At 32.7% G+C, this 27120-nt stretch overlaps 1 protein-coding gene across 1 annotated transcript; it reads left to right on the forward strand.

Annotated features, from left to right (window-relative positions):
• Positions 1–1873: 1873 nt before the first annotated feature.
• On the forward strand, positions 1874–21406 carry LOC140433272 (uncharacterized). Its single transcript, XM_072521303.1, has 5 exons — positions 1874–2125; positions 5885–5981; positions 10206–10310; positions 15879–16037; positions 20806–21406. The coding sequence occupies exons 1-5, from the start codon at positions 1944–1946 to the stop codon at positions 20854–20856; spliced, it is 594 nt and encodes a 197-aa protein (XP_072377404.1). The 5' UTR covers positions 1874–1943; the 3' UTR covers positions 20857–21406.
• The last annotated feature ends 5714 nt before the right edge of the window (positions 21407–27120 follow it).

A 27120-nucleotide genomic window follows, 5' to 3' on the forward strand; every position in this document is an offset into this window, starting at 1 on the left:
GTAGTATATTATATGTTTCATGAACACATTCATAATGAACCATATTACCATTTTGTTTCTTGTATTCTACAAGCTACAAGCTGTAGCTAAAAAGCTACATGCTCCTAATTTTATATACTTTATTCGGTAGTACGGTAGTAGTTAAATTAGTATGTTCTGCAAATCATCGCAAGAATGTTATTTTCCCTGTCTTGATTTTGTTACATGTCGTGCACACACAGTTATCAGATATGTATTATCATTTTAGAACCTCAGTGATATATAAATTAGGCATTGGCTTAAGTAAATAATAATAACAACAATGTATAAATCAATTTTTTTTTGTTTCAGATGATTCATTACAAATTGTTTTTATATTATCTACATTTCTAATTGGGTCACCTTTTGGTCAAAAATTAACAAACTTCGTGTTGTATGTTTACGGTCTATATGGAATTATTTTTCTAAGTGCAATTCCTTATGATCCAAGGCGTAGCGAAATTATCAATTTTGGAGCTATATACGCAATAGCTTCTTATGTAAGTATTAGATTTTCAACTTTTTATTTTGCCAAGATCATTGTAGTGATTTGAAAATGTATGAAACGTAAATGAAAATGTATTATCCTAAAAATTTACACATTCATATTAGCTTAGTGAAATAAATAAAAACATGTTAAAGACTTTAAATGATCCAAGTATCTGACAAATTTCCCTACAGCAAGAAAACCTCTGTGTTTTTTGCAAAAACTTCTGCGTTGTTTTTTATTGATTAACAATTAGTTGCAAAAAGTGAAGATTTTTTATTTTTTACTTATCACTAAGAAGCTATGTAGTTGAAATAAAATCTTAATATTTGATGTTTTAAAACATTGAAAAAGCTTTAAAATAGCGTTCAAAAAGATGTCAAATTAATTTGTTCCTCCGAAAACAGCAAGATAAGAAAAAATCTTTAATTTGATATAAGGTTGAATGCTCGAATAAATGAACTTTGAAAAATTAAAGGCAAATATCGAGCACAATTTTAATAATCAAATCTTGCCCAAGTACTTTTGCTTTCTACAGCATTATCAGGGGCATTTCGTCAAATTTGGGATATCCAGCAAGCGCAGAATGTGATAAACATGAAATTAAACATAAATTGTACATAACACTACACTAAAACAAGAACAAACAGTTTAAAATTATTTAAACATTATTCTACGCTACATTCTTGTCGGCAACAGGAGAGAGAATGGTCACCATTTTGGCGTCCGTTTTGGGTAGATTAACCGGTATTTTAACGCATAACTTTTTTGTCTGTAACTTTTAAGCATTTGTGATACTCCACTATTAGATTTTCTATAAAGTTCTGGAGTTATAAAAAAACTACTTACAAGGCGCCATCTTCAAAGAGCTTCCCTTAGGAAATATTTTCGGACTAGGTGAATTGGGTTAAATCATCTTAAAATTATCTGAGGAATATCCGGTTTCCGTTTGTCAGGAGAATTTCTGGACACCCTATATAAAAATAATTACTTGCTATATTAGATTTTACTTCGTAAAAAAACATATTTATTTTCTTCCTCTAAAACATTAAATATTATCAATATAAATAATATTTACTAATGACTTATTTTTTAGAACCTAATCAATACTTTTACTTTTAATCGGAGTTATGGCAAGCTCCTACAAATAACCAAGCAATTATCTGTCCTACATGCTAGATTTGGATACAGAACAAGCGACAAATTGCAGCGAAAGATAAAGAAGAGAAGTGACGTTCTGACGACTGCAGCTGTCATATATACGATAGGAACAATTTTAGTTCATTTGCATTTTGTGTATGCAATTGAGACACAACCTTTTATACCAGATATGGTTAGTAATTATTTACTGGACCACAAGATATTGAAATTGATTGTTATAGAAATTTTTATTTCACCTTATTGTTTCTATATAACCAACTCCGTCGGATTAATATACATGTATGTTGTTAGACACTTGGATTTTCAGCTAGAAAGACTAACTGAAGCCGTGAATATGCTTAAGATAACAGGATTTGTGAAGGGCATGAATGTCGTGGAGTATCTTAATGATCCTGTTTATCAAAAAGTTATAGAAAACGAACTGAAGATGTTAGTTTCATATCATTATGGTGTAAAAAAGTAAGTATTATTTGTGTATATTATGAAAACTCTAAAACCAAACCAGAGCTGGCTGATTTCTAAGCCTTTTACATAGATTTGTATGATGTGAATTTGGCCTATGATCCACTGATTATATTATTGCCCTTCTACTCTTCCCTTAATTGTCGGGCGCAAAACGTAATAGCACTCGCCTCTGAATATGACTGCGGTACTACAATTTCTGCTCCTTAGTTGTCACACATAGTTCGTTATTTTTTGTCATAAATATGCCGAAAAATATATAACGAATTTTTATATTATGCGCTGAACACGAGATATCGAGTATTCGTATATAGGTGGACGACTCAAATGACAACCAGATTTTCTGTTTTGTGTTGAGTTTCCATATCTAAGGAAAATAAATTTTAACAACAGTTTCGCAGTCCTTAAATTCGATTGTCTCGCTTGCTTGATCATTATTTTTAGCTAGGGTATAGAAATGGAGAACTTTTAAATATTTTTCTTGATTTGTTCATTGTTCCTGTTCATTGAAAATTTAACAGTAAATTTTGCAGGGCAGGGCTAGAAACTAATTTTGATCCAAGTGTATGCGTCAAAGACGAATGCAACAGAAGATGAAGTAGAAACAATTTACCAACAAATTGAAGAAGCACTGGAAATGACAAAGGATAGGGAAATCACGGTAGTTATGGGCGATTTCAATGCAAAAGTCGGCAAGGAAAGAGCTGGAACAATAATGGGAGAGCAAGGACTAGGGGAACATAACGATAGAGGAGATCATCTAATACAATTCTAACAAGAACAAAGTCTAATAATCACAAACACGTTCTTTAAATTACCTATGAGATGGTTATATACACGGCGCTCACCAGCAGATAAACCGAAAAAAGTAATAAGAAACCAAATCGATTATATAATGATTAAAGAAAGATATCGTAACACCATCAAATCAGTTAAAACATATTCAGGACCAGATGTCACATCAGACCATAACTCGCCAATCGCTAATGTCACGCTTAAGCTTAAACGTATTAGAAAACCCCAAAGAACTCTAAAATTAGATGTTAGAAAAATGAACGAAGCTGATATAAAAACAAACTCCAACAGAAAATATACGAAAACTTTGATAAATTAGATACTAACACCTAGTAGATAAACGAACAATGGGCAACATTAAAAACCTGCCTCCTCGTTCCATGCAAAGAGATATTCAAGAAACCGATAAGAAATAGAGGCAACTGGATGACTGACGAAATACTCGACAGGATAGACCAAAGAACACAAGCCAAGATCAAAGGCAGTCACAATTACAAAATCATTAACAATGAAATCAGAAAAATGATAAGAAAGGCAAAACAAACTTACTATGAGGAAAAATGTAAAGAGGTAGAAGATCTTCAGAGCAAATATGACCTATTCAACCTACTTAAAAAGGTTAAAAAATGGAAATACTAGGATAACGAATGACGAAAAGCTAAAACGATGGAAAGAATATATGGAAGAGCTCTTCGACGACGAAAGAGGAAACCTACAAGACATATTTTTCGAGGACATAGAAACAAGTATAGAAATTAAAAAGGAAGAAATATTGTATGAACTAAAGAACACCAGAAACGGAAATAGCTCGGGGCGAGATCAACTGCCTATTGATATCCTTAAAATAATAGAAAATGAGCAATAATAGAAATGTTTTTAAAGATTCATAATAATGCCCGGAGTAATAGAAGACGCTATGTTTGGAGTCGAATTTCTTGGCAAAAATTCTATCTAACTTAAGTTTATTCGAGATATGACTACACAACATACGCAGCTTCGAGAAAAAACCTCTAACGCTTTGAAGAATACTACCCAAAGTACGGAGATAGAAAGATTCCTAAGAAAAGAACTAAGGCAATTCGAGAAAGTAACAGGAACCACCAACTTGAACCCATGAAACAAGATAAAAAATTGAAGAAGAGATGCGACCCTGTATAGACGGCACAACCTCGCAATGTTACAAGTCATCGACCAAGAAGTGGAGAAGATGTTAAAAGTAGGAACTATCGAACCCTCTATAAGTGGTTGGAGTTCATCGAGTGTATTAGTTAGAAAAAAAGACTCATAAAGATTTTGTATCGACTTTCAACGAACTGATCAAATGCGTTAGGCTGTCACGGCCATAGCCTAACTTGCTAAACTGTTTGTTCGGGCTGTTAGGCCGTTGTCTTCTGAGATTAGTTCTCGACGTTTCGCCAGCACTAGGGGTTGGCATCTTCTGGAGATGTTACTGCTTCGCTTGTAAGCTGAAACTGACATTTCCATCTCCAGAGTAACATCTCCAGAAGATGCCAATCCCTAGTGTTGGCGAAACGTCGAGAAATAATCTCAGAAGACAACGACAACCCGAACAAACAGTTTAATAAGTCAATATATATATAGATATCAATTCTATATAGACACAACGAAGCAAATTTCATTTTAACCCTTGATTTAAAACAAAGTAATTTCCAAATACCTCTGGAAAACACAAGCCACCCACTAACAGAATTACGCGTAACCGGAAAATGCCACTTTCAATTTAGAAGAATTCTATTTGGCCTTTCTTCCTCTGGAGCAACTTTTCAACGCCTATTGGCTAAAGTAATATCTCCTGATATAGAGTTCGCACTCGCCTACTTAGATAATAGGTGGTAATATCGAAGACACTCCAAGAGCATTTAGATCACAATAACCTCAAAAATTCCTCGATCGATTAGCTAGATGGAGTTAAGAACTACAACAGTACGACTTTGAGGTAATATACAAAAAGGGAGTCCTCAACAGGGTAGCAGATGCTTTCTCCCGGAAACCACAAGAAACCCGTAGCGAAGAATCAGAGCTAGAATTATTAGCACCAGCACTAGAATCGTGCAAATGATACGATAATTTATTCGGAGATGTCCTCCGATACTCAGACAGATCTTCTGATTTACAAATATTAGGCGGCCGACTCTATAAACATATTTGGATTGGAGTAGCCGAAATTTAGCAGACCCAGAATTTAACAATTCATGAAAGTTATGCCTACCAGGGTATAAAAGGAAGAAACTTTTGAAGGGGAATCACGACTCGACTACAAAACACCACTTAGAAATTGAGGAGACTATTAATAAAATGTTTAAACAAATTGCAGACTATGTTAAGGTCTGTAGGAAGTGCCTTAAGTATAAAACATTACAGATAGGTACAATCAGCAGGAAAAATGCAACAATTCATAATAGAAAATCCTCAGCATACCACAGTCACCTCAATCGAATTAAGGGGACCATTACCAAGATCTACAAAACGGAACATTTGGTTCCGTTTTTCAAAATAGAAAACGATTTTGAGAACGATTTCCGAAGTGGAAATTGAAACATCAAAAATAAAATTATTTTAAACTTAACTTAACTGGCTTATTCCCAATAAAAATAATAATATGAATATTGAAAGAGAATAACGCTCAAGGCTCGAAATTGGCCATAAAAATTTAATCACATCGATAAAGCATTGTGGAACTGTTATGTATCTGACTTTTAGGATGTTGCGTTAGAGTGGGTGCAACTGTAGTTTATTTTGTTGCGTCTGAGTGGGTTTCATCGATTTTGTGACTGATTTACTTTAGTAGAAAGTGAAATTTTGTTAAAACACATAAAATATTTAAAGAAGAGTTATGGTGTTTTTGTCTAGATGATGCAATGTTTTCATGACATTAATTATGAATGATATGTTAGTATATGAATGTCCTTCCAATGCTAATATTTTTATTAATATTTTCAGGCTTACAAAATTAGCAAACCATTATTTCCATTGGATTATATGTGGTTATATTATTTTTAGTACATTAGTGTTATCCAACTTTGTTTTAGATATTACAGTAAGTAACTCATATTTAATATTTTTAGTCCATTGAAAAGTTACATTAAGATTACATTTTTGAGAGGAAGCAATTTAATTTTTTGTTGTCCCCAGCAGCCATCTTGAAAAAACGGTTGCGCTGTATCATACAGAAAATTTTATAAAACATTATTTGTAGCAAATTAAATTTTCTACAATTTTATTTTGATTATTTTTTTATTGTAAAACTGAAAATAAAAAAGTTATATACAAAAATAAATAAAAATTGTTGAACAAATTTTCTAGAGAGTAATTTTTACTGCAAATTTGTTTGATTTCATTTAATTTTTCTAGATTTACAGCGCTACGAAGTTAGGGTCATATTTGGATTTCCGCGCTGTATCTTGTAAACTAGCAACACTGCAGAAAATTTTATTAAACATTATTTGTAGCAAATCAAATTGTCTACAACTTATTTTTATCACTTTTAATCGTCATCATAAGTGGCTTGACAATCCGTTGTGGATCTTGGCCTACTCACAAAGAAGTCGCCACTCCTGTAGATTCCTGGCAACTCTGGTTTTGAAAATGTTAATCTGTTCGTGTATTCGTGATCTGACATCCTAGCAATGTGTCCAGCACATATAAGTCTCTGCACTTTAACGAATTTCACAATATCTGGATCGGTGTATACTTAACTGATATAGTTCAAAGTTGTATCTTCGACGCCATAGCCCATTTTCATTTACGGCTACAAAAATCTTACTAAGAAGTTTTCTCTCAAAAATACCAAGAAGTCTTTTATCATTTTGAGATAAGATCCACATTTTAGCCCCATATATCAAAATTGGTCTTATTAAGGTCCTGTATATATTAAGCTTTACTGCACGTTTTATATTTTTATTTTTTAAATGTTTCTGGAGGCCGTGAACAGTTCTGTTTGCTATTGCTATGCGTTTTTTTTTATTTCGTCGCTTGTCGTGTTTGTTGCGTTTACTAGCGATCCAAGATATGTAAATTCTTTGACTTGCTCAAAGATAAGGTTGTTAATTTGAATTCTCTGTATTTCGAGGGTTTTTAGAAACCAACATATATTTGGTTTTTTCCTCGTTTACCACAAGTCCTAATTCACTTGCTGCGTCCGCAAGCCTTGTGAAACACTGTACCATGTCTCTTATACTTCTACCTACTATAACTATATCGTCAGCGAATGCGAGAATTTGCGTCGATCTATTAAAAATAGTTCCATTCATTCTAATATTTAATTATCTGATTGCCTTTTCCAAGGCAATATTAAAGAGCAGACACGCCAACGCGTTCCTCTGTCTTAGACCATTATTAATGTCAAAGAACGTAGACGTTTCTCCTTCAATTCTAACGCATGAGCTTACGTTTTGCATTGTTAGTTGGGTCAACTTAACTAACTTAGGTGGGATCCCAAAGTGTATCATTGCATTATATAATGCAGTTCTTTTCACACTGTCATAGGCTGCTTTGAAGTCAATGAAGAGATGGTGTGTTTCTATATTATATTTTAGTGACTTTTCTAGAATCTGCTTATGTGCTTTGATTTGATGTGTAGTTGACTTTACAGCAGTATATTTGCATTGATATTGACCGACAATATCCTTTGTAAAATGTTTAAGTCTTTCAAATAATACATTGCCGAAGATTTTATACGCAGATGCTAACAGAGTAATGCCTCTATAGTTCTTACACTCCAGTTGATCACCCATTTTATGCAACGGACATATTATTCCCTTCAGCCACTCTTCTGGTACCCATTCATTCTGCCATATAAGTACTATTAGTTTATGGATTGCTGCAAGAAGTTGATCACCACCTTCTTTATACATTTCCGAACAGATTTCATCGATTCCTGGGGCTTTATTGTCCTTGAGTTTTAGGATCGCATTTGACACTTCTTCTCTTGTTAGGTCTTCACTGTGTAGTTGACGTTGTATATTTTGTCCATTTTTTATGTTGTACTCTCCTTTAATATCGTTTATATTTAGATGTTCGCTGAAATGTTGTGCCCATCTGTTAAGAACTGAGTTTTTATCATGTCGAATTTCACCGTTAGTGTCTTTACAAATTTTTAATCGTGATTTAAATTCTCGACGGCTAGTATTTAAGGATTTGTAGTATTTCCTCGTTTCATTTTTATCGAATAAACTTTGTATCTCACTGAGAGTGTTCTGTTCGTATTCCCTCTTCTTACGTCGATGGATACGTTTTTCCTCTCTTCTAAGACGTCTATACTCTTCTTTTTTTCTCCGTGTACAACCTGCGTCAATGGTTTTTTGATATGTTGCGTTCTTTCTATTTGTGGCCATTTCGCAGTCATGATCAAACCAATGATTTTTTTTTCTGACTTGTTTTTGCCCAGTATTTCAACGGATATCACTTTTAATAGTAAAATGGAAAATAAAAAAGTTATAAGCAAAAATAACGTAAACACTTAAATTTTTTTTAAGCGTTGAAACTTTTTTTCTGGTTATTTTACAATAAAAAGACATCAGAGCAATATTAAAAAGGGGTTTTAACGAATAATTTTCATTGCAAATGTGCTTAATTTCATTAATTTATCTGGGTTTTACAACACTCCGAAGTTGACGGGGTTCTTTAATAGTCATAAGAATACAATAAAACAAACCATTAGGCTTAGTTTTTTATTATATATTTTTTTATTCTTATAATTTATTATTTTATTAACTTTTGTATGGTATTATTAGTTTATTATCGAACTTTTTCCCAACCACCTATGAGGTAAAGTCTGGAGGCGCGTTTTTTTAAGTGGTATCTAACTCAGATTGTTTCTGTCAAATTTTAATCTTATTTAGTTTGTCGATCTTCTTAGCTACTAGTATTGTGTCGCATCCTAAAAAAGCATAAAAAAACAGCAAATTCTCTGCAATAACGTCGCCATATCTAAAACTTGAAGAACATTATAATTTATGCGACTTACAACTTTTTGAAGGTTTAAAAAAATTGGACACATAACATTGGACTCCCTTCCTAATGCCGTGAGCAAGACAAGAATACCAATGTCATCTGCTATGACAGCCACAGAATCATAGACTTGGAATTCAGCAAACACAGAACGGATGATGACTGCATTTGCTTCAGATTCATCCTGGTCGACACTAAACCCATTTCTGATAGAGCAGTTTTGAGAAGGTCTATTAGGTTTGTTTTGTTCTTTTTATTACCAAGAAATTTATCATGGAATTATTATATTGGTACGGTGCTCTTATTAAACTTTATCTCTGTCCATTGGTGCTTTTTTATGCGACGTAAGCACACGAGCTAGGGTAAGTTTTGTGGTGGCGGAATAGGTCGATAATAAATTATAAAATATTAATATCATAGGAATGTTAAAAAAAATAAAAAATTGATTTAAAATAATTCAAATAAAAAATATATGTAATAGAAAACTAAATCTAATGGTTCGTTTTTATCGTATTCTTACAAGTAATCAAGCACCCGATTAATTTCGGACCCTGTAAAACACAGAAAAATTAATAAAATTATACAAATTTATAGTGAAAATGATTCGTTGTAAATCTCTCGAATAGGTTTTGAAATAATTTTATTGTAAAATAAGTAGAAAAAAAGTTAAGGCCGAAAAGAAAATTAGTTCAAAAATTTTGGATTAATATTTTCAATAACTTTCCATTTTACCATTAAAAGCAATAGAAATAAATTTGTAGACAATTTAATTTGCTACAAATAAAGTTTACTAAAATTTTCTGCAGGGTTGTTAATTGACGAGATACAGCGCGAAAACCCTTTGCACGCCTTATTTGAAGATGACGAGTATTCAATAACCCGACCAATTTCAGAGCTCTGTAAAATCCAGAGAAATTAATGAAATTAAACAAATTTGTAGAGAACATTATTCTATCAAAAACCCTCTATGATATTGTTTTGAAGTCATTTTATTGTAAAGTTACCAGAAAAAAAGTTATAGGACCCAAAAGAAAATTTGTTCCAAAATTTTTAGTTATTTTTGTTTATAACTTTTTTATTTTTCATTTTACGATTTAAACTAATAGAAATAAAGTTGTAGATAATTTTCCAAGATGGCGACCGGGTGACAAGGGTGGCGTCCTCACCATAGTGGACTTAAGCTTGTACTTACCAACCCAACACATCAAAAAAATAAAATTGCCTCCTTTAAGAAGGCATAAAAAATGTAACATTTTAGTTGACTATTTATACATTTATTATTTGTTTGTAATAATTATGTTTCCGCTTTCAGTTAAAAGACTTAAAAGATATTCCTGATATATGTATTGGCATATATGGAATAGTAATAATATATCATTTTGTATTTAATGAAACTGGAGAGAACATTAAGATAAAGGTAATCAAGTACTATAATTATATTTTAATTAATTAATCAATAATATAACAGTGACACACTTTAAAATATTTTTTTGGAAGAAAATAACCAAACAGCTATATGAACCAGAAAGTAATTCATCAGTAATTTACGTAACAAGATTCGAAAGTGATATTTTACGAGACGAGTAGGAAGTTTCCAGGGCGAGCCGTAGGCGAGTTCTGGAATCGTGCGAGTCTCGTAAAATTACTTTGGAATCTTGTTACGTACAATATTTTTTCTGCAGCCGTTTTGTATGTTAAAATGAATATATGGATAAATTTTACTTATGAACTTTTATTAAACACTTTAAAGTTACTCTCGTGAATTCAACGTTAGAAAAATCTACTTATGAATATTAATAACACAATTATAATAATTATTTACATTGATATTGTTAGGAATATTAACAGAACTGGCAGGATTGAAATTAGTGTTAGACGTGTCAGTACTTTTACTATTTTTTGAGATATGAACTTGGTTGCGGCCATTTTCAATTTGTGAAGCTTCTTCTTCTTCTGGTTCCTATCCGTTTTGGGTGTTGGAAATTATATTGGCAATCATGACCTTGCTCGCTGCGGCGCGAAACAGCTCCGTTGAGTTTTTCTTAAACCATGTTCTTAAATTCCGCACCCATGATATTCTCCTTCTACCGGGTCCTTGCTTACCTTTGACTTTACCTTGCAATATAGACTGCAGCAGGGAGTAACGGTGCTGATTTCTCATAACGTGTACCAGATATTGCAATTTTATGCGTTTGATCGTAAACACAATCTCTAGTTCCTTCTTCATTTTTTCTAGAACTTCCTTGTTCGTGATCCTTGCTGTCCATGATATTCTCAGCATTCTTCTATAAAGCCACATCTCAAATGCTTTAAGTTTTTTAATAGTGGTGTCTGTAAGCGTCCATGCCTCCGCCCCGTACAACAACACAGAGAAAACATAGCATCTCAAATGTCTCATTTTTGTATCTAGGGATATGTTGTGACTTTTGAAGATTCCGCTCATTTTGTTAAAGACCGTTCTTGCCTTTCCTATGCGGCATTTTATTTCCTGTACATTGCTGCACTGTTCGTTTATAATAGTTCCCAGGTAGCAATACTGTTTTACTCGCTTTATCTGCGTCCCATTAATGTATAGATGAGCCCCATTTATATTCTCCTTGCTGATAATCATTTGTTTCGTTTTGTGGGTATTAATGTTTAGTCCGTACTGTTGACTGTAGTCGTTTATTCTGTCCATTAGCCTCTGAAGCCCCTCTAAACTATCTGCTATCACCATGGTGTCGTCGGCATATCTAACATTGTTTACTCTTTCACCATTTAGAAGGATGCCTTCGTCTATTCCGTAAAGAGCCTCGTTAAAAATTTTCTCTGAGTACATATTAAATATCAACGGCGATAGGATACATCCCTGTCTAACTTTACGTAATATTTTAATGTGATCTGTTTCTTCTCCGTTAATTTTCATGTATGCGGTCTGATTCCAGTAGAGTTCTGAAATTATTCTGAGGTCTTTGTCATCCAGGTCTGCTTCTTTTAAAATGTTTATCATCTTTTGATGTTGAACTCTGTCAAATGCCTTTTCATAGTCGATCAAGCACGCATATACGTCGCAGTTAACGTCCCTGCATCTTTGAATCAGTACCTGTACTGTGAAGCTATGTGAATTTTATTTCTTAAAGAATTTCCTACGTATCCCTCTGCTACATTAGTTAATTTTCATCCTCCGTGTCTTTTCAAGTTGGTTATAGTACCACCACTATCAGTCAGTAAAGTAGGTATTCTTTGGGATGCGGTAATTTAAGAAATTCAGCAATAGTGCAGGCGATTTTTCCAAAAGTGTGAATACCAATAGGTTGTATAGTACACCTTCCGTTTTTGTAATATACAAATAATCTACGATGCGGTGTGTTTGCTTGATGTAATGACAAATATTTTCTGTATAAAGAAATGTTATTTTCTCCAATAACGACAAAGGTTCTTTCCATGTTCGTTTTAGAATTAGGAATTTTAATTACTAACATAGTTATCTTCTATATTATCTAAATTCATTTTGCAAAGCTCCTCACGACGACAAGCGCTTGCCAAAGCAACCTAAAATTTACAAAAAAAAATAATAAAAAAAGAGAAATTAGATTTAATTATATAACGTTTGTCATTAAGTAGATCTTATCTTCAGCTTCTGATAAAAATTTATCTATTTCGTCTTTATTCAATACTTTCGATTTTTTGGTTTGTACCCCTTGGATTTTCTTTTAAGGAAAGCAATAACTTTTGGATATCGGCTTATATCTATATTATTTTTAATGTTAAGTGTGGACTTAAACATCGAGTAACTGCTCCAAAGGCTTGATGCCTTCAAGATATTACATTTTTATCATTGTTACATTTTTGAAATAAACCGTAGACCAATTCATACCTTTTTCTTGACTTTACCGGCAATAAGTCATAAATAGCGGCTTTAGCAGTTTGCATAATCTCATCTGGAATCATTTCGGCTTCACTTTCACTGCTGATTTCCATTTCTTGGAATTAAAAAACGAAAAACTGAGCGAAAACACACGAATCTTAAATTTCGTTGTCATAATAAAATACAAAGTTGATGTTATTGTCAAAGAAGTTACCTAGCTACCCAAAAGTGTCCCGAAAGTGAAAAAATTAGTCCCGAAAGTAGCTACTTTTGGTACGAGTAGTGTAAAATGGTACTATCAATTTAAAAAATCATACCGAAAGTTTTATTTTCGGGACGGCTGCAGAAAAAATTTATTGTAATGCTGTAATCGCAGAAAAACAAATACAGATCAGAAGTCTGCAAATTAATTTTTATGCAAATAAAAACATATTTTTAATTATTATGGTACTGAATACAGTTTTTTACGTATAATCCCAATCTGCAATAAAAAATGGAAGTTCCTATTTCAGATTTCAAAGTTTCCCCCGCTCCACCCCCAGGCGGTATTGGTGAGGAGTCGTTTTTGGTGTTATTCGATATATACTAATGCCCAAAATTAACGCACCACCTTAAATGTACCAAAAGTTTGAAGCTATTTTTCTTCTGAATGAATGATTAGATTTTGATGATGTTTTTTCCATATTATAGGTCTATTCTTAGTAAATCAATGTATTAATGTTTTCTGAAAAATATCAACGTTTTACCCGTATACGGGGTGTAAAAATAAAGTTGTGTTTTTTCATCGTTTTTTGCAACACCCTGTGGAATTTATTAGAAATAAACGCTACATCTTATTATTATTTTGAGATAAATTTGTTCTTTCTTAAGATTTTCGTGAAAAAATTATCTCGATATCTGTTTTATCAAAGATTATACAGAAAACATTACTTACATAAACTTTATTGACATTTAATATAAATAAAGAAAATATAACCTAAATATTCTTTAACAATTGCCCTTTCCCAAAAACACTTAATAACGAGTATTTCCACCTCTACATCTAATTACTTCTTCACAGCGGCGAGGCATACTTAAAATCAAGCAGCGTATTTGGTCTTGATCAATTGCATCCCAAACCTCTCTCACCATAACTTCTATATCGTCAAAAGAGACATGAGACACAAATTTTCATTAAAAAAAAATTATTTTCTATGTAAGGAGCAAATGAAACTACATGGTTAGGCAAAATGTCTAATATACCTTTCACCTGTTAAGAAATATCTTCGTAAAGCAACAAGGTCCGTTTGCGCTGTAAGAGATATTCCTCCCCAAACCATTACAGATCCACCATTGAATAAAGTAATAGGTCGTATATTACACTGTGGCTAGCGTTCTCTTGGCCGTCGATTAACTCTCATACTGAGCTATATAAGCAATACCATGGTTCAGCAGTGAACAACACGTACTTCCAGTCATCAACATTTCAGTCAAGGTGCTCTCTAGCAAATTGCAATCTACTTCTACAATGATTTACGTTTAAAGCTCTGACTGGTATCCTTATTTGCAGATCTTGTTCAGCGAGACGCCTTTATATAGTGTTTCTACTCATTTGAATATTATGAAGATTTGTCACTTGTATTTGTGAATGTCTCATTGTGAGAAAACGTTCTCTTATAGCACGAAGCCTGATAAACTGATCTTGTCGTGGTGTTGTAAGTTTTTCTCTTCTTTATCCACGCCATTTCGTATGGTCGTTTGTTTCTCGAAAACGTTGAATGACTTGTGATATTGTAGTATGAAATACCCCTAACCTCAAGCCTATTTCATGATATCTTAAGCCTACATCAGCTAAAGTAATTGCCTGAACACATTCATCTTGGCTCAGATTTCTTGAAATTGAATGTTGAATTTTTACAATTCAATAAAGTCACGTTACGCTTTGAACGTACTTTTCTTTTTTGATAATAAAGATATCTATGATTTTTTTACGAAAATGTTGAAAAAAATTAAACTTTTTTAAAGTATTAAGATTAAGATGTAGCATTTAAGTAAATTCCACAGGGTGTTGCAAAATAAGATGAAAAATCAAATTTATTTTTACACCCCATATCTAGGTGAAATGTTGACACTTCCCAGAAAACAATAATATGGTAATTACTTAGAAAGAGGTCTGCAATGAGCAAAAAAATTTATTGAAATCCAATTAAGGATACACAAGAAAAATAGCTTAATAATTATGGTAGAGTTGAGGTCGGGCGTTAATTTTGGAGAGTAAAAAATCACGCAATGCTTTGAACATACTTTTCTTTTTTGATAATAAACGTATCGTAATGACTTTTTTACCAAAATGTGAAGAAAGAATGAAGCGATCTTAAAATATTCATAACATGTAGCGTTTGTTTCTAATACATTCCACCGGGTGTTGCAAAATTAGATGAAAAAACACAACTTTACTTTTACACCCTGTATATAAGTAAAACGTTGACATTTCTTAAAAAACATTAATACGGTCATTAACTAGAAATATACCTACAATGTGAAAAATAAATCATGGAAAATCAATTAAGGGTTCAGAAGAAATATAGTTTTAAAATCATGGTCCATTTTAGGTGGTGCGTTAATTTTGGAAAGTAGTATATTTAGAAAATATTAAAAATATGAAATACAAAAAAAAACTGTTTTTTTGGATTTTCATTTAACAGTGACATATCTCGAAACACTAGACTATTTCCATAGTTTTCAGGGTATCAGGATAAATCGTATTTTTCCGATTATAGTGCGATGAATAAACAATTCTAAAAAATGTTTCAAATAAAAGTTATTCCAAATCTGCAATAAAAAATGGGAGTTCCCATTTAAGATTTTAAAGTTGTCCCTCACCCATACCCAGGAGGTGAGTGTGGGGGTTATGTTTGGTGTCATTGTATAAATTTTTGAAAAATATTCTAAACTTATTTTTCAGTCTTTCTATCCAATATAAATTTCTTGACATATTCGACCGTCGCGCTTCTTTTGGCACACCCGAATAGTCAAAAGCTCGAAATGAAATCGTATTTCTATCAACGCCATTGTGGTACTTAAACAAATTTTGTGATATTAAAATAAAAACCATATATATGTATATCTGTATTTGTACTTGTGTCTGTTTATTTTTAGTTTGAAAATTTCTATATAGCTGTCAACTTAGCTTGTCCTTGGTATCAATGGAACAAAGAAAACCGTCGGCTCTTGCTTATACTTATCTTACAATCTAAAGAGACAGTAACGTTAAACGTATCAGGTCTTATTGATGCTAGTCGGTTATCAACAGTTAAGGTAAATATGTAAATATTATATATACAATTTTATTTTTATAATTTTTACATTTAAAGATATTGCGGTTTGCACTGTCTTCATTATTCGTCTCCCACATATATTTTTATCATAGCCATGTCTATTACATTTTTCATAATCTTCAGAAGCATCCCTTCCTTTTAACTTTTGTAGATTATAGAGTTCAAAGGCATTAATTAGCCTTATGTATCGTTCTTCACTGTAATCTGAAATATCTTTTGTGTTATTTTGTCAGTTCAACTGATCTAGAATTATAATAAAGCCTATTGCCCGTTTCGAAAAGAAATTTTGTTACCTTGTTTAATTTCTAAAAAGATCTGTTCAAGGTATTAATGGAGTTGGCAGTGAACTATTATCCTGCAGTATCAGACAATATATTCGGTGGTTTCCTCTGTATTTTTGCAGAATTTGATAGCTAAATCAGTAGTGTCCAAGGAAATCAACTGTGATTATCCTGAGTTCAATTTTCTAAAGTACTAAGAGTATTTTTGCGAAGCCAGTAGAAGGTAACCTTTTTGCTTGCCTTTGGCATAAAATGATTTCTTAGTAGGCTATAAGTTCCTTATCCCTTTTTGGACATCCTTCTATATGCGGATTTTTGGTACACCACAAAGGGATCCTGGTCCGATAAAACAGGTATTGGCTCTTTCTTTAGCAAGACTACCAGCAATCATTTAACCAACAATTTCTTTATGCCCCGGCACCTACGGCAATGTTACTTTGTTGCCTACTGCCAGTTGCTTAAGGCAGTGTTTCCCAAAGTGGGGGGTCGCGACCCCCTGGGGGGTCGCCATGAGGTACTAGGGGGGGTCGCCGAACATTTCCAAAATAAGACAAAAGCACCACTTTGTTAGATCATGTATTTTTATTTTAACAACGCCGTAAACAGAAATTAACAATTAATTATCAGACGAAATATAAAACTAAATATTAAAGTCCGTAAAAATAAAAGAGTAAAACAAAGTCAAATATTATAATCTTAATGAGAGCTATGCGCCTATTTCTGTGAAACTAATCTTTCAAATCTAGGCTGTGTATTTGAGACACGCACAATTATATCATTTTCAAGTACGAGACGATTTCTAACTCTTGTTTTAATGGCAGTCATAGACGAGAAACTTAACTCACACAAATATGATGTTACAAATGAAACCAAACATTTTACAGCTTCACTCGCCAACTGGGGGTATTCCAGCATCTTTTCGGTCCAAAATTGGTCCGAGTTCTGGAAAAAAATTGGAGCTTCAACATTCCATCACTTGATATTTCAATAAGTTTTTCTTTCATGTTTATTGGTATTTCAACATGCTGAAAGGAATCGGCTAAAAACGGATTTAGTATCCATCTGCAACTGTCGTAACTGTTTTGAATTTCTTCGGGGAAATAATCACAGAGCTGTTGTTTTAAATTGAGCAAAGTAACATGCATGTCAGCAAAAACTTGTTCAAAATTTGTAGCACTCTAATTGGATACATTTTGCATAATTTCCTGAAGGCACTGGAATTAATCGAGTTGTTTTTTGCCAAGTGAGGTCGACCATAAATCGATTTTTCTTACAAACGTCTTAATTTTATCTGTGGCTGTAATTATATTAATGTCGCGACCTTGTAAATTACTGTTCAAAATATTTAATTGCTCGAAAATATCAGCAAGGAAACCTAGTTTCAGAAGCCATATAGGATCGGAAAATTGATTTTCATATGGGGACTTCTCATCTTTCAAATGCATTAAAAGCTCTGCTCTTAAGTGAAATACTCTTTTTAAGACGTTGTCCCTTGAAAGCCACCTTACTTCGGTGTGATAGAGAAGATTTTCAAATAAAGCACCCATGTATTCGCAAATTTTTCTAAAAATACGGGTCTGCAAAGCTTTTCCTTTAATGGAATTTACAACTTTAATGATGGTTTTCATAACACAGTCCATTTCAGGAGCTAAAGCTTTGGACGCAAGAGCTTTTCGATGTAAAAAACAATGTCTCCATTTGGCATTATTTCTTGTAATTTGACGACAAGACCAGATTTATGTTCTGTCATAGCTTTAGCGCCATCTGTGCATATAGCAATACATTTACCCCAGTCAATATCATATTTACTTGTACGTTTCACAAAAGTGTCGAGTAAACATTTTCCAGTGGTATTGGTCTCCAATGGGGAACAAAATAAAATATCTTCTTGAATGCCATTATTTGTATCATATCTTACAAACGTAATGAATTGGGCACAGTTAGATATATCTGTGGATTCGTCCATTTGAAGAGAGAAGTACGTGCATTTATTAAGATTTTCCACAACTTGCGCTTGAATATCTTCTGCCATATCACTAATTCTTCTTTGGATAGTATTATTTGACAGAGGTATTGTATTTAATTTTGCAGCCTCTCTTTCCCCACACATTATATGTACCATTTCAACAGCTGCTGGAAAAATCAGATTTTCAGCAATTGTGTGCGGATTACTAGTTCTGGCAACACGATAAGCAACTTTATAACTTGCTAATAATGCTTTTTCATTAGTAGTGGTTGCCAAGGGAAAACTGTCTTGCTGTTTGTGAAGGACGTTCAGCTTTCTTTCAAAGAATTCTACGGGCTTGTCTTTTTTATCTGGATATTTGCTATTTAAATGTCGAAGTAACTTTGATGGCTTCATGCTTTCTTTTGACAAGACTTGTCCACAAATAACACATTGTGGTTTATTGGAAATAACGGTAAAACCATATTTAAGATATTCATCAATGTAGAATCTGTTTTTCTTTTTATTGCTGCTACTGCCACTTTCAGACGTAGATGGTTCTGCACTTCTTTTTAAAAACTTATCCATAATTTATAATTGATCGTAGACGTAAATACGTAAACGGGAATACGTAAGTCGTAAAATATTTACTCATTACTCAACACCACGTTGGCCACCATAGGCTGTTTGGATTCGAAGTGAGGTTTCGTTGCGCATCGCCTCTTATATAAAGCCAAAACGAGGCTACGAGAACGTTCCAGAGTGCCATCTAGTAGCGAGCGCTTTCGCGATTATCATGGAAGAGTTTTGCGATGTAGACACAAGCTAATATGTCGCATGTCGTATGTACAATGTGCAGTCGACTTCTTATTATTTATTTTTATTGTTAATGCTATTCTGGCAGAAGTACCTACTACTAATTACTAGTGGGACAGATCGCAATAATTAAAATAATTGTATTAAAATAAAATAATTGTTTTTGATTTAAACTTAAACAGTAAAGTAAAATTAAATTTGAGAAACCATCAGATAATTGTAAATTAGGCACGCTATTTCTGTCAAATAATATTGAATAAATGAGTGGGGGAAATTGGGGGTCGCGAACAAATTTTTTAGCAAAAAAGGGGTCGCGGTTTAGATAAGTTTGGGAAACTCTGGCTTAAGGAACTCTTTGCTGAATGTTCTGGGCTGTTTTTCATGCACTCTTGGGCACAAAAATCTATTCTTAACAACTTAAAGTATTGTAGGAGTATTTACAAGAGCTATTGAGAGTTTGATGTTAGCATTAGTAGCTCTTCCTTCTTCTTCCTTCTTATATATAAGCTTCTAAGATCTGTTTCTTCTTCGATATTAGCCACCTATATTGTTTAAATTATCACACCATCTCTTCTTTTATCGTCCACCACTTCTTCGACTATTTAGTGATTTGTCTCGTGGTATTCTTACTATCTTTCCTTCTGCCCTTCTGCTAATGTGTTCGTTACATTATTGTTTCTGTCTACGCTCGGATACTTGTTTCGGATCTGGATCCTTGTTGTTCGTCTGATAGTGTTAATTACTGAGTTTTCTTGTTAAGAGTTTTGTAACAAGCTTGAGTGCGGTGTTCAGTAGATTTTTACCCCTATACTTGGTGGGGTCTGCTTTGCCTCATTTTTTGAACATAATACCATTATGCTATTTCTCCATGTGTCTGGCATCTTACATTGTAATAAGATTTTAGGGACATCTTTTGTCCCAAGTTTTATCATCTTTATGGTTTTACATTCTCCTCCATATTTCAGGTGCTCATTAGTCTTTCCGTTTTCTTCCGTTGACTTCCTAATTTTTAGCGAATTTATGGCTATCTCAACATCCTGCCGATTGATTTCAATTTTGTGTTTTAATTCAGGCACATTTTTATGTTTATTATTATTTTCCGTTCGTTTAAATAGTTTCTTTAAGTATCTTTCCCATTTGTTTACTGGCATATTTGGTTTTTTGTGTCGTAAAAATGGCTTTCCATGCTTTTTTAAACTACTCTGCATGTTTATTTTTATCGGCTTTTTTTTATTGTTTACTCTTCTGCATTCTTCTCTGGATGTTAGAGTATTTGATGTTTTATACTTTAGGTAGGCCTCTCATTTTTTCATTTTTCTTCACATTTCTCTTTTATTTAATTTCTAAACAATGTTTTTTGTTATCTTTTTTATTGACTATGACTATACAGTTTCCTGAACCACCGATCACGGCCTTCTCAAGGTTATTTTTAATTTTTTCCCAGATCTCATTTATATCTCTGATGTTATTTGTTTGTTTCAGTTGTATGTGCGACTACAACCTCCTTTGATACACTTCTCTGGTGATTTTACATGAAATTTGTCTCTAGTTTTCTCTAGATGATGTATTGGTACTATTTTCATTCGTATCTCTAACTGCTAAGTTTAAAGTTCAAACATCTAGGATCTGCGTTGGGTACAATGTTATATACTTTTTGCACAGTAGTATAGTTTTTATTTCATTTATACTTTAATTTTTACTTTTAGATATACAACAATATTTATACGTTTACGACATTTTGTAGAAACTTAAAATAAAACAGCATTTACTCAACGAAGTTAACCGATAAGTATAAATAATTAAAAGGAAAAGCGTTTTCTCAATTTTCTCTTCCGTTCAAGAAAACTAATTAAAAAAGACTTGGCCGGAGTGCACATGTATTAAGTGATTACTTTTAACAGGTTTACTATAATGTAATATACAGCGTTGGCCATTCAAAAGAGTTTACACTGATATTTCTTAATATCCATTGGATTTTGTAAAAATGCCAAAACAGATCGATTTTTATTCCAATTATTATTCCAGTATTACCAAACTGTTCCGTCTCCTTATATTTCAATTAATTTTATTAGTTACAAATTAGTCGGTTCACAATTTGTTGATAGCTCACTACAAGTTTAACCCTAATTATAAAACTGAAATACAGAGAGGATAGGTAATACGATATAATAGTAAAAACCAACCTAAACGTTTTCGACTAACCCACCTGTTGCGTAGCGCAACCTAAAATTATGATCCAAATGACGAACACCCTTTTTCTTCAAAATAAACAACTACTTTTAGTTTTAAGTCGAGTTGTACCCGAGAATGCACGATAGATATTGCATATATTCTTTGCACATAATTGCGAGATTATCACGTACTCTCTTCTCAATTTTATTAGAAAAAAACATCAGTCACTGTCACTGTCATATTTGATTAATTAAAAATAATTCGCTCATTTTTTCACCACAGAATGTTTAACTAAAGCAAAATAAAGTTTTTTAAGTTGTAAGTGTTTTTAAAGTGTAATCCGAGAAGTGTGATCGCCAACTTAATGTAACATTTTAATTAATTATTATAATTAGAACCAGATCGAAGGTATTGCCCCAACAGGCAGTGAGCAACACTTCAGGAGGAGAAGATAAAATCCCCCGGTGTTCTACACCACCTTATATCTGAAGGAATACAATACCTTATAATCCTATTACGGGGGTATTTTGAATGGTTAGAGATGAACGACCAGTGTCGTAGAGTATATGATTGAAACATTTATTTGAACTAAATAAATATATTTTTTAAATTGTACTTATGTAAATTGTATTTTTTAATAAAACTTATTTATTTTATTCAAAAATAAAAAGTTTCTTGCCATTTTGTAAAAGATACATTTATTTAATTAAGGAAAAAGGCGCCAAATGTCGCCTGGCAAAATTCCCAATGTGTTTTAAATGTATCCATTATTTTCGAATCCGGAGAAAACTAATAAATATTTTTGAAAAATTTAAACGCAGAATGAAAGATTACATTATTACTCAGGGCAGAAAGTCCCTGAAAACTTCTACAATGTTTATTTTAATATGTTATGTAACAGGGGTGAAAACAAAAGAGAAAATATAGTATAATTTTTAATTGAAAATATTGCATGCAAAAGAAACTTTTTATTTATTCTAAAAAATATTTCATTCTGCCTTTAAATTTTTCAAAAATGCTGTTTAGTTTTCTCAGGATTTGAAAAAAATATGGATACATTTAAAACACATTGAACATTTTGACAGGCGACATTTTGCGCCTTTCCCCTTTAATACCTTACGATTACAACTATTATTACTTACCTTATATAATTACGATTAGAAAACTATTCAAATTCAAAATAAATAGGATCAACTTCGGAATCCGAGTCATCTTGAGGGTTAATAATTAGCGGTTGTGTCTCTACGGTCGCATCAATTATGTTATCAAGATCCCACATTTTTTGTTCTTCTTCTATTACATGCCTTACTGCATCTTTCCAGTTTTGTTCTGTAATATGTTGTAAAGACTCATATAACAATTCACGTACAGCTTGTATTTTATATAACGTATTTTTTCTAGCCACATAACTTTTCATTTGTGCCCAAATGAGTTCAATTGGATTTATTTCGCAGTGGTAGGGTGGAAGTCTAAGGACTGTAATGTTTCGCCTTTCCGCCATTTTGTCAACTACGTATTCCTTGAACTTAGATTTGTGTTGCCGGGCAATTTTTAGAAGTTCTGCTTTTACCATTCCATCTTCGTAAGGCAGATACTTATTCCGCAGCCAGTCAAGAATATCCTGTTTCTTCCACGCAGTCGTTGGAAGTCTTTCTACTAGTCGTGAATGATAAGGTGCATTATCTAATACTATAATTGAATTTGGTGGTATGTGTTCAATCATCTGCTCAAAATACTCTTCGAAAACATCAGCTGTCATCTCCTCGTGATAGTCTTTTGTGCTTTTGGACTGAAATTCCAACAAACCATGCTTAACAAATCCTTGTTCACTGCCAATGTGAGAAATTATTAATCTACTGCCTTTACCAGAAGGTGGGGAGATACCAGTAGACCAACCTTCCATAAAGGCTTGCCTGGATCTTAATATATTTTTATCTGACCAAATTTTTTTTAGAGTATGACCTGAGTTTACCCACGTTTCATCCTGGTAGAAGATGGGCCTTCCTTCAGCCCGGAATTTTCGTATGGATCTTAGATAATTTCTTCTCCAACATATTATCTCCTCCCGGTCAATCAAAAGTGATTTTCGGTCTGATTTCTCCCACCGGAAATTTAATTCTTTTAAAACTTGCCACAATTTAGTTCGTCCGATATGAGGCAAATCTGGGTCGTCTCTAACTTCTTGTAAAATTTTGTTTAGGTTTGGTATTTCTTTTTTGAAAAAAAATCCATGAATTTTCCTTCGAATACCATTTTTGGCAAATTCATCAATTTCAGTAGGCTTTTTCCCTCTCTTTAAGTGTTCGTTTGTGTTTGGGTTAGCTATACCGTGTTTTTTTCTTTCTGATAGGAACCTATATATAGTTGACTCTCCTACGCCAGTCATGTTGGCACAACTTTCGACTATGTTGCGAACAGTGTTTGTGGGATTCTGAGAAACCAGAGCATCGTGAACATTCAGGACAATAGTCTTCTCTCTTGGTGAATAGACAGACTTACTGACTGTACGCAACAGTACCGGTGTAAAACTTGATGATGTTGATGATGAAGCCATCACAAACAATCCAACAAAACGAGCACGAGCGAAAGGTACGTATATGTTCGTAGGTATATGGAATAAAAAATCACTCACTCAACCGTAAATTACATGAGATCAAAAACGTACTAAACAAAAAAATTGTTTTCGTTCGTAATAACTTCACCCTTTTAAGTTAAGTTTCGAATATAAACTGAACAAACGAGGCACGTGGCCAAAGCATACCCATTATATTATTAAAAATCTGGCGAATTCCATCCTAATTATCTTGCAACGAATAGTACCTTCGGATATGAATTCCAGGTTTTCTAGTAAAGTGATTAAACGCGAAGATTAGTATTGAAATATCCAAAGAGATAAGGTATTCTTATTTACAAAATTGTTAATGGTTAAATTCTTATTTTTATTAATATAATATAATTACATAACATTAGCCGTGAAAGTTTTAATTGTTTTTTTGCTAAATATATTAGTATTAAAATAATATTAATATTATATATAACAGTATTAAAAAATATTATATTATTATTTAATGAATAAACACCTCAGGAACGCCTATGGTTTACGACCGTTTTATGAGTTTGAGGCACATTTCGTGCTCTCAACAATTTATGAACGGAGAATAGTTTTTATATATGAAATTTTTGACACATATAACATTTTGAGTTTGTTCAAAGTATTAGACCTATTAAAAATTAAATCTAACGTTTATGTTTTGCTAGTGACAAGTTTTCCCCATCACCTCAAAAAATACATTAAAACATTAATAGTAAACTTTATTAAATGTAACGTAAATAAAATTTAGAACTAAATTTTAAATTAATAAATTCGTAGTTGAAGACTGTTTACTCATCAGCTGTATTTATTTAATTAAATGGTCAAAACGATACCCACCAACGTCCATACAATTATAAAGTCGTTGTTCGAAATTACGACGAACATTTTGAATAATTTTAGTGGTTACTACATTAAATTCATGCGATATTCGTCGTCATAGTTCTTTTAATGAAACAGGAATTTTATTATAAATCTTGCTTTTTAAATAACTTATAGGAAAAAGTCTAGGGGAGTTAAATCGGTGGATCTTCCTGGCTGTTCAATAAAACCTCTTTGTTTAATCCATTGCCTAGGAAATCGTTCATTAATGTATCATCTTACGTGTATGCTGAGCTGCGCCATCTTTTTGAAAAAACAAATTATCTAAGTATCTGTTATCATTTTCAAAATGGTTCCTCTAATAATTCTAGATATGCTTCTCTGTTCAAATTTTGTTACAAAAAGAATGGCCCACCAATACGATTGCCCGAATACATTCCTGTCCATACGATTAATTTCAATGGATGTTGGGTATGTGTTTCGTGAAAACTCTAGGATTTTAACCAGCCCAATAACGGCAATTTAAATAACTAAAAATATTTGTCATTAACACTAGCAAACATCGGTGTTACATTTGGTTTTTAAGATATGTATCACTGTTAATAGTTTGATACTTTTTCACAAGAACAGGGTTAATATGATAAAATGACGGATTCTATTCCTTATTTAAAATTGAGAATTTGTGGTACTGACGGGAAGGGGGTTGACAAATGACAGACGTTATTTTTGTCATTGACGTCAAACAGGGTCGACTTTTTGAGTGGCCAAGCCTGTATAGTGGTAATATAGTATATAGTAAGTAATTAGTTTTAGTAAACAAAAATACTAGGCCTTCATTATCTACACGTTTAATATCTGTTTAAAATAAAACTAATTCATATTTATCACATAATGAAACATACATTTGTAAAATATTAAAACACGTTTAAACGAGATTTGTGTTTTTATCAGAAATATAATTATGCTATTTAACTCCCACTAAAATTACAAAATCTTCACATTACACGTAAAGTCAGGATGTGTAATAGAATAATAGTAAATAAAAGAAGATAATATCAATGGAATAGGAATCAATGGAACAACAGGAAAATGAGCTTCTACATTCCTTGATAATACTGTTACACTTCTTTAATATACTTTATTTAAACACCAAATTGTTTACAATACTTTAACACAACGACAACTACAAACTTCAAAATACTACTATCTTTTACTGCGCTTTTTTGAACCGTCAACCTCTTGTATTTATATAGATTTTCTCTTAAAAATTACAGACATTACTAGACATTTCAGGATTTTTCTGGAACATCTCAATCATTCTAGATTTATTTAAAACTTTTTTTTCGTCAAGGACCTTTGTCTATATAGAATAAATCTCTAACTAATTTCCTCCTGTATAGTTATTCGCCTCGAATAACTGGTCTATTAGGGGCTGATTAAAGCCAACAGGGTGGATTAGTTCCATAGTATGGAGCTAATTTCTCGATATGAACTACCCTGGGTTTACTTCTAGCTACTTAAGGGTTGTCACTCCCTAAGGTATTTTTTATAAAGGTCCTTTTAAAGGTACAACTAACAGAGTAATAGCACTTTATTCCATATAGTAATAATAATAGCATATTATTTATTAAATTACAACTGACTTTAAAACAGAAATTTACAGTGTTGTAAGAAATTAATTGATGACGACCTGTCTGCAATTTGTGTCGAACTGCTGATCGACTAGGCTATTGGACTGCAATACCGCTGACAATCGGGGTTAATGTATCGTAATTAGCTGAAAACTGGATGTAGTAGATTAGATCGTTTATTTTCTGCAGATTGGTGTACAGGCCTTCCCAGTTTCGCTGAAGTATCAGACAAAGTCCTTTCTTACCTGTGGGATTGTATAACCAAATAGGATAACCGATTGCTTTATCTTCGGAACTTGTATAGACTAACAGTAATAGATCAATTAAAGTGTCCGTAATGTTTTTAATTATCAGCAACAAACATTAAAAGGTATTGGCAAACAGTTCTGCTATAAATTTAACCATTCCGTCTGATTGGGGGTGGAAAGGCGTAGTGCGACTTTTCTTAATAGGTGCCCAAGATTTTTATTAATCCTTGCCGTAATTCTGATTCAAGTATTGTAATGTAACTCTAAAGAAACTTATGTCTTGATACAATGTGTGTTACTTGAATGCTTATGTTACTGTACTCGCTTCTTGATTGGGAAGGGGTGCAATTTCAGGCCATTTTGAAAAATAATCTCTGTCATCGGAAGCGGACCGAAAATATCTACCGAAAGTCATTCAAAGGGCTCTCCTGAATGATATTGTGTGATTTTACCACCACTTCTTGTTCTAGGACCTTTTCTACCGTTACATAAATCGAATTTCTTACACCAACCTTCTACATCTCGGCAACAATTGATCCAGTCAAATCTTTCACGAAC

This window comes from Diabrotica undecimpunctata, chromosome 2 (assembly GCF_040954645.1).
Source record: "Diabrotica undecimpunctata isolate CICGRU chromosome 2, icDiaUnde3, whole genome shotgun sequence".
NCBI classification, from domain to species: Eukaryota; Metazoa; Arthropoda; class Insecta; order Coleoptera; family Chrysomelidae; genus Diabrotica; species Diabrotica undecimpunctata.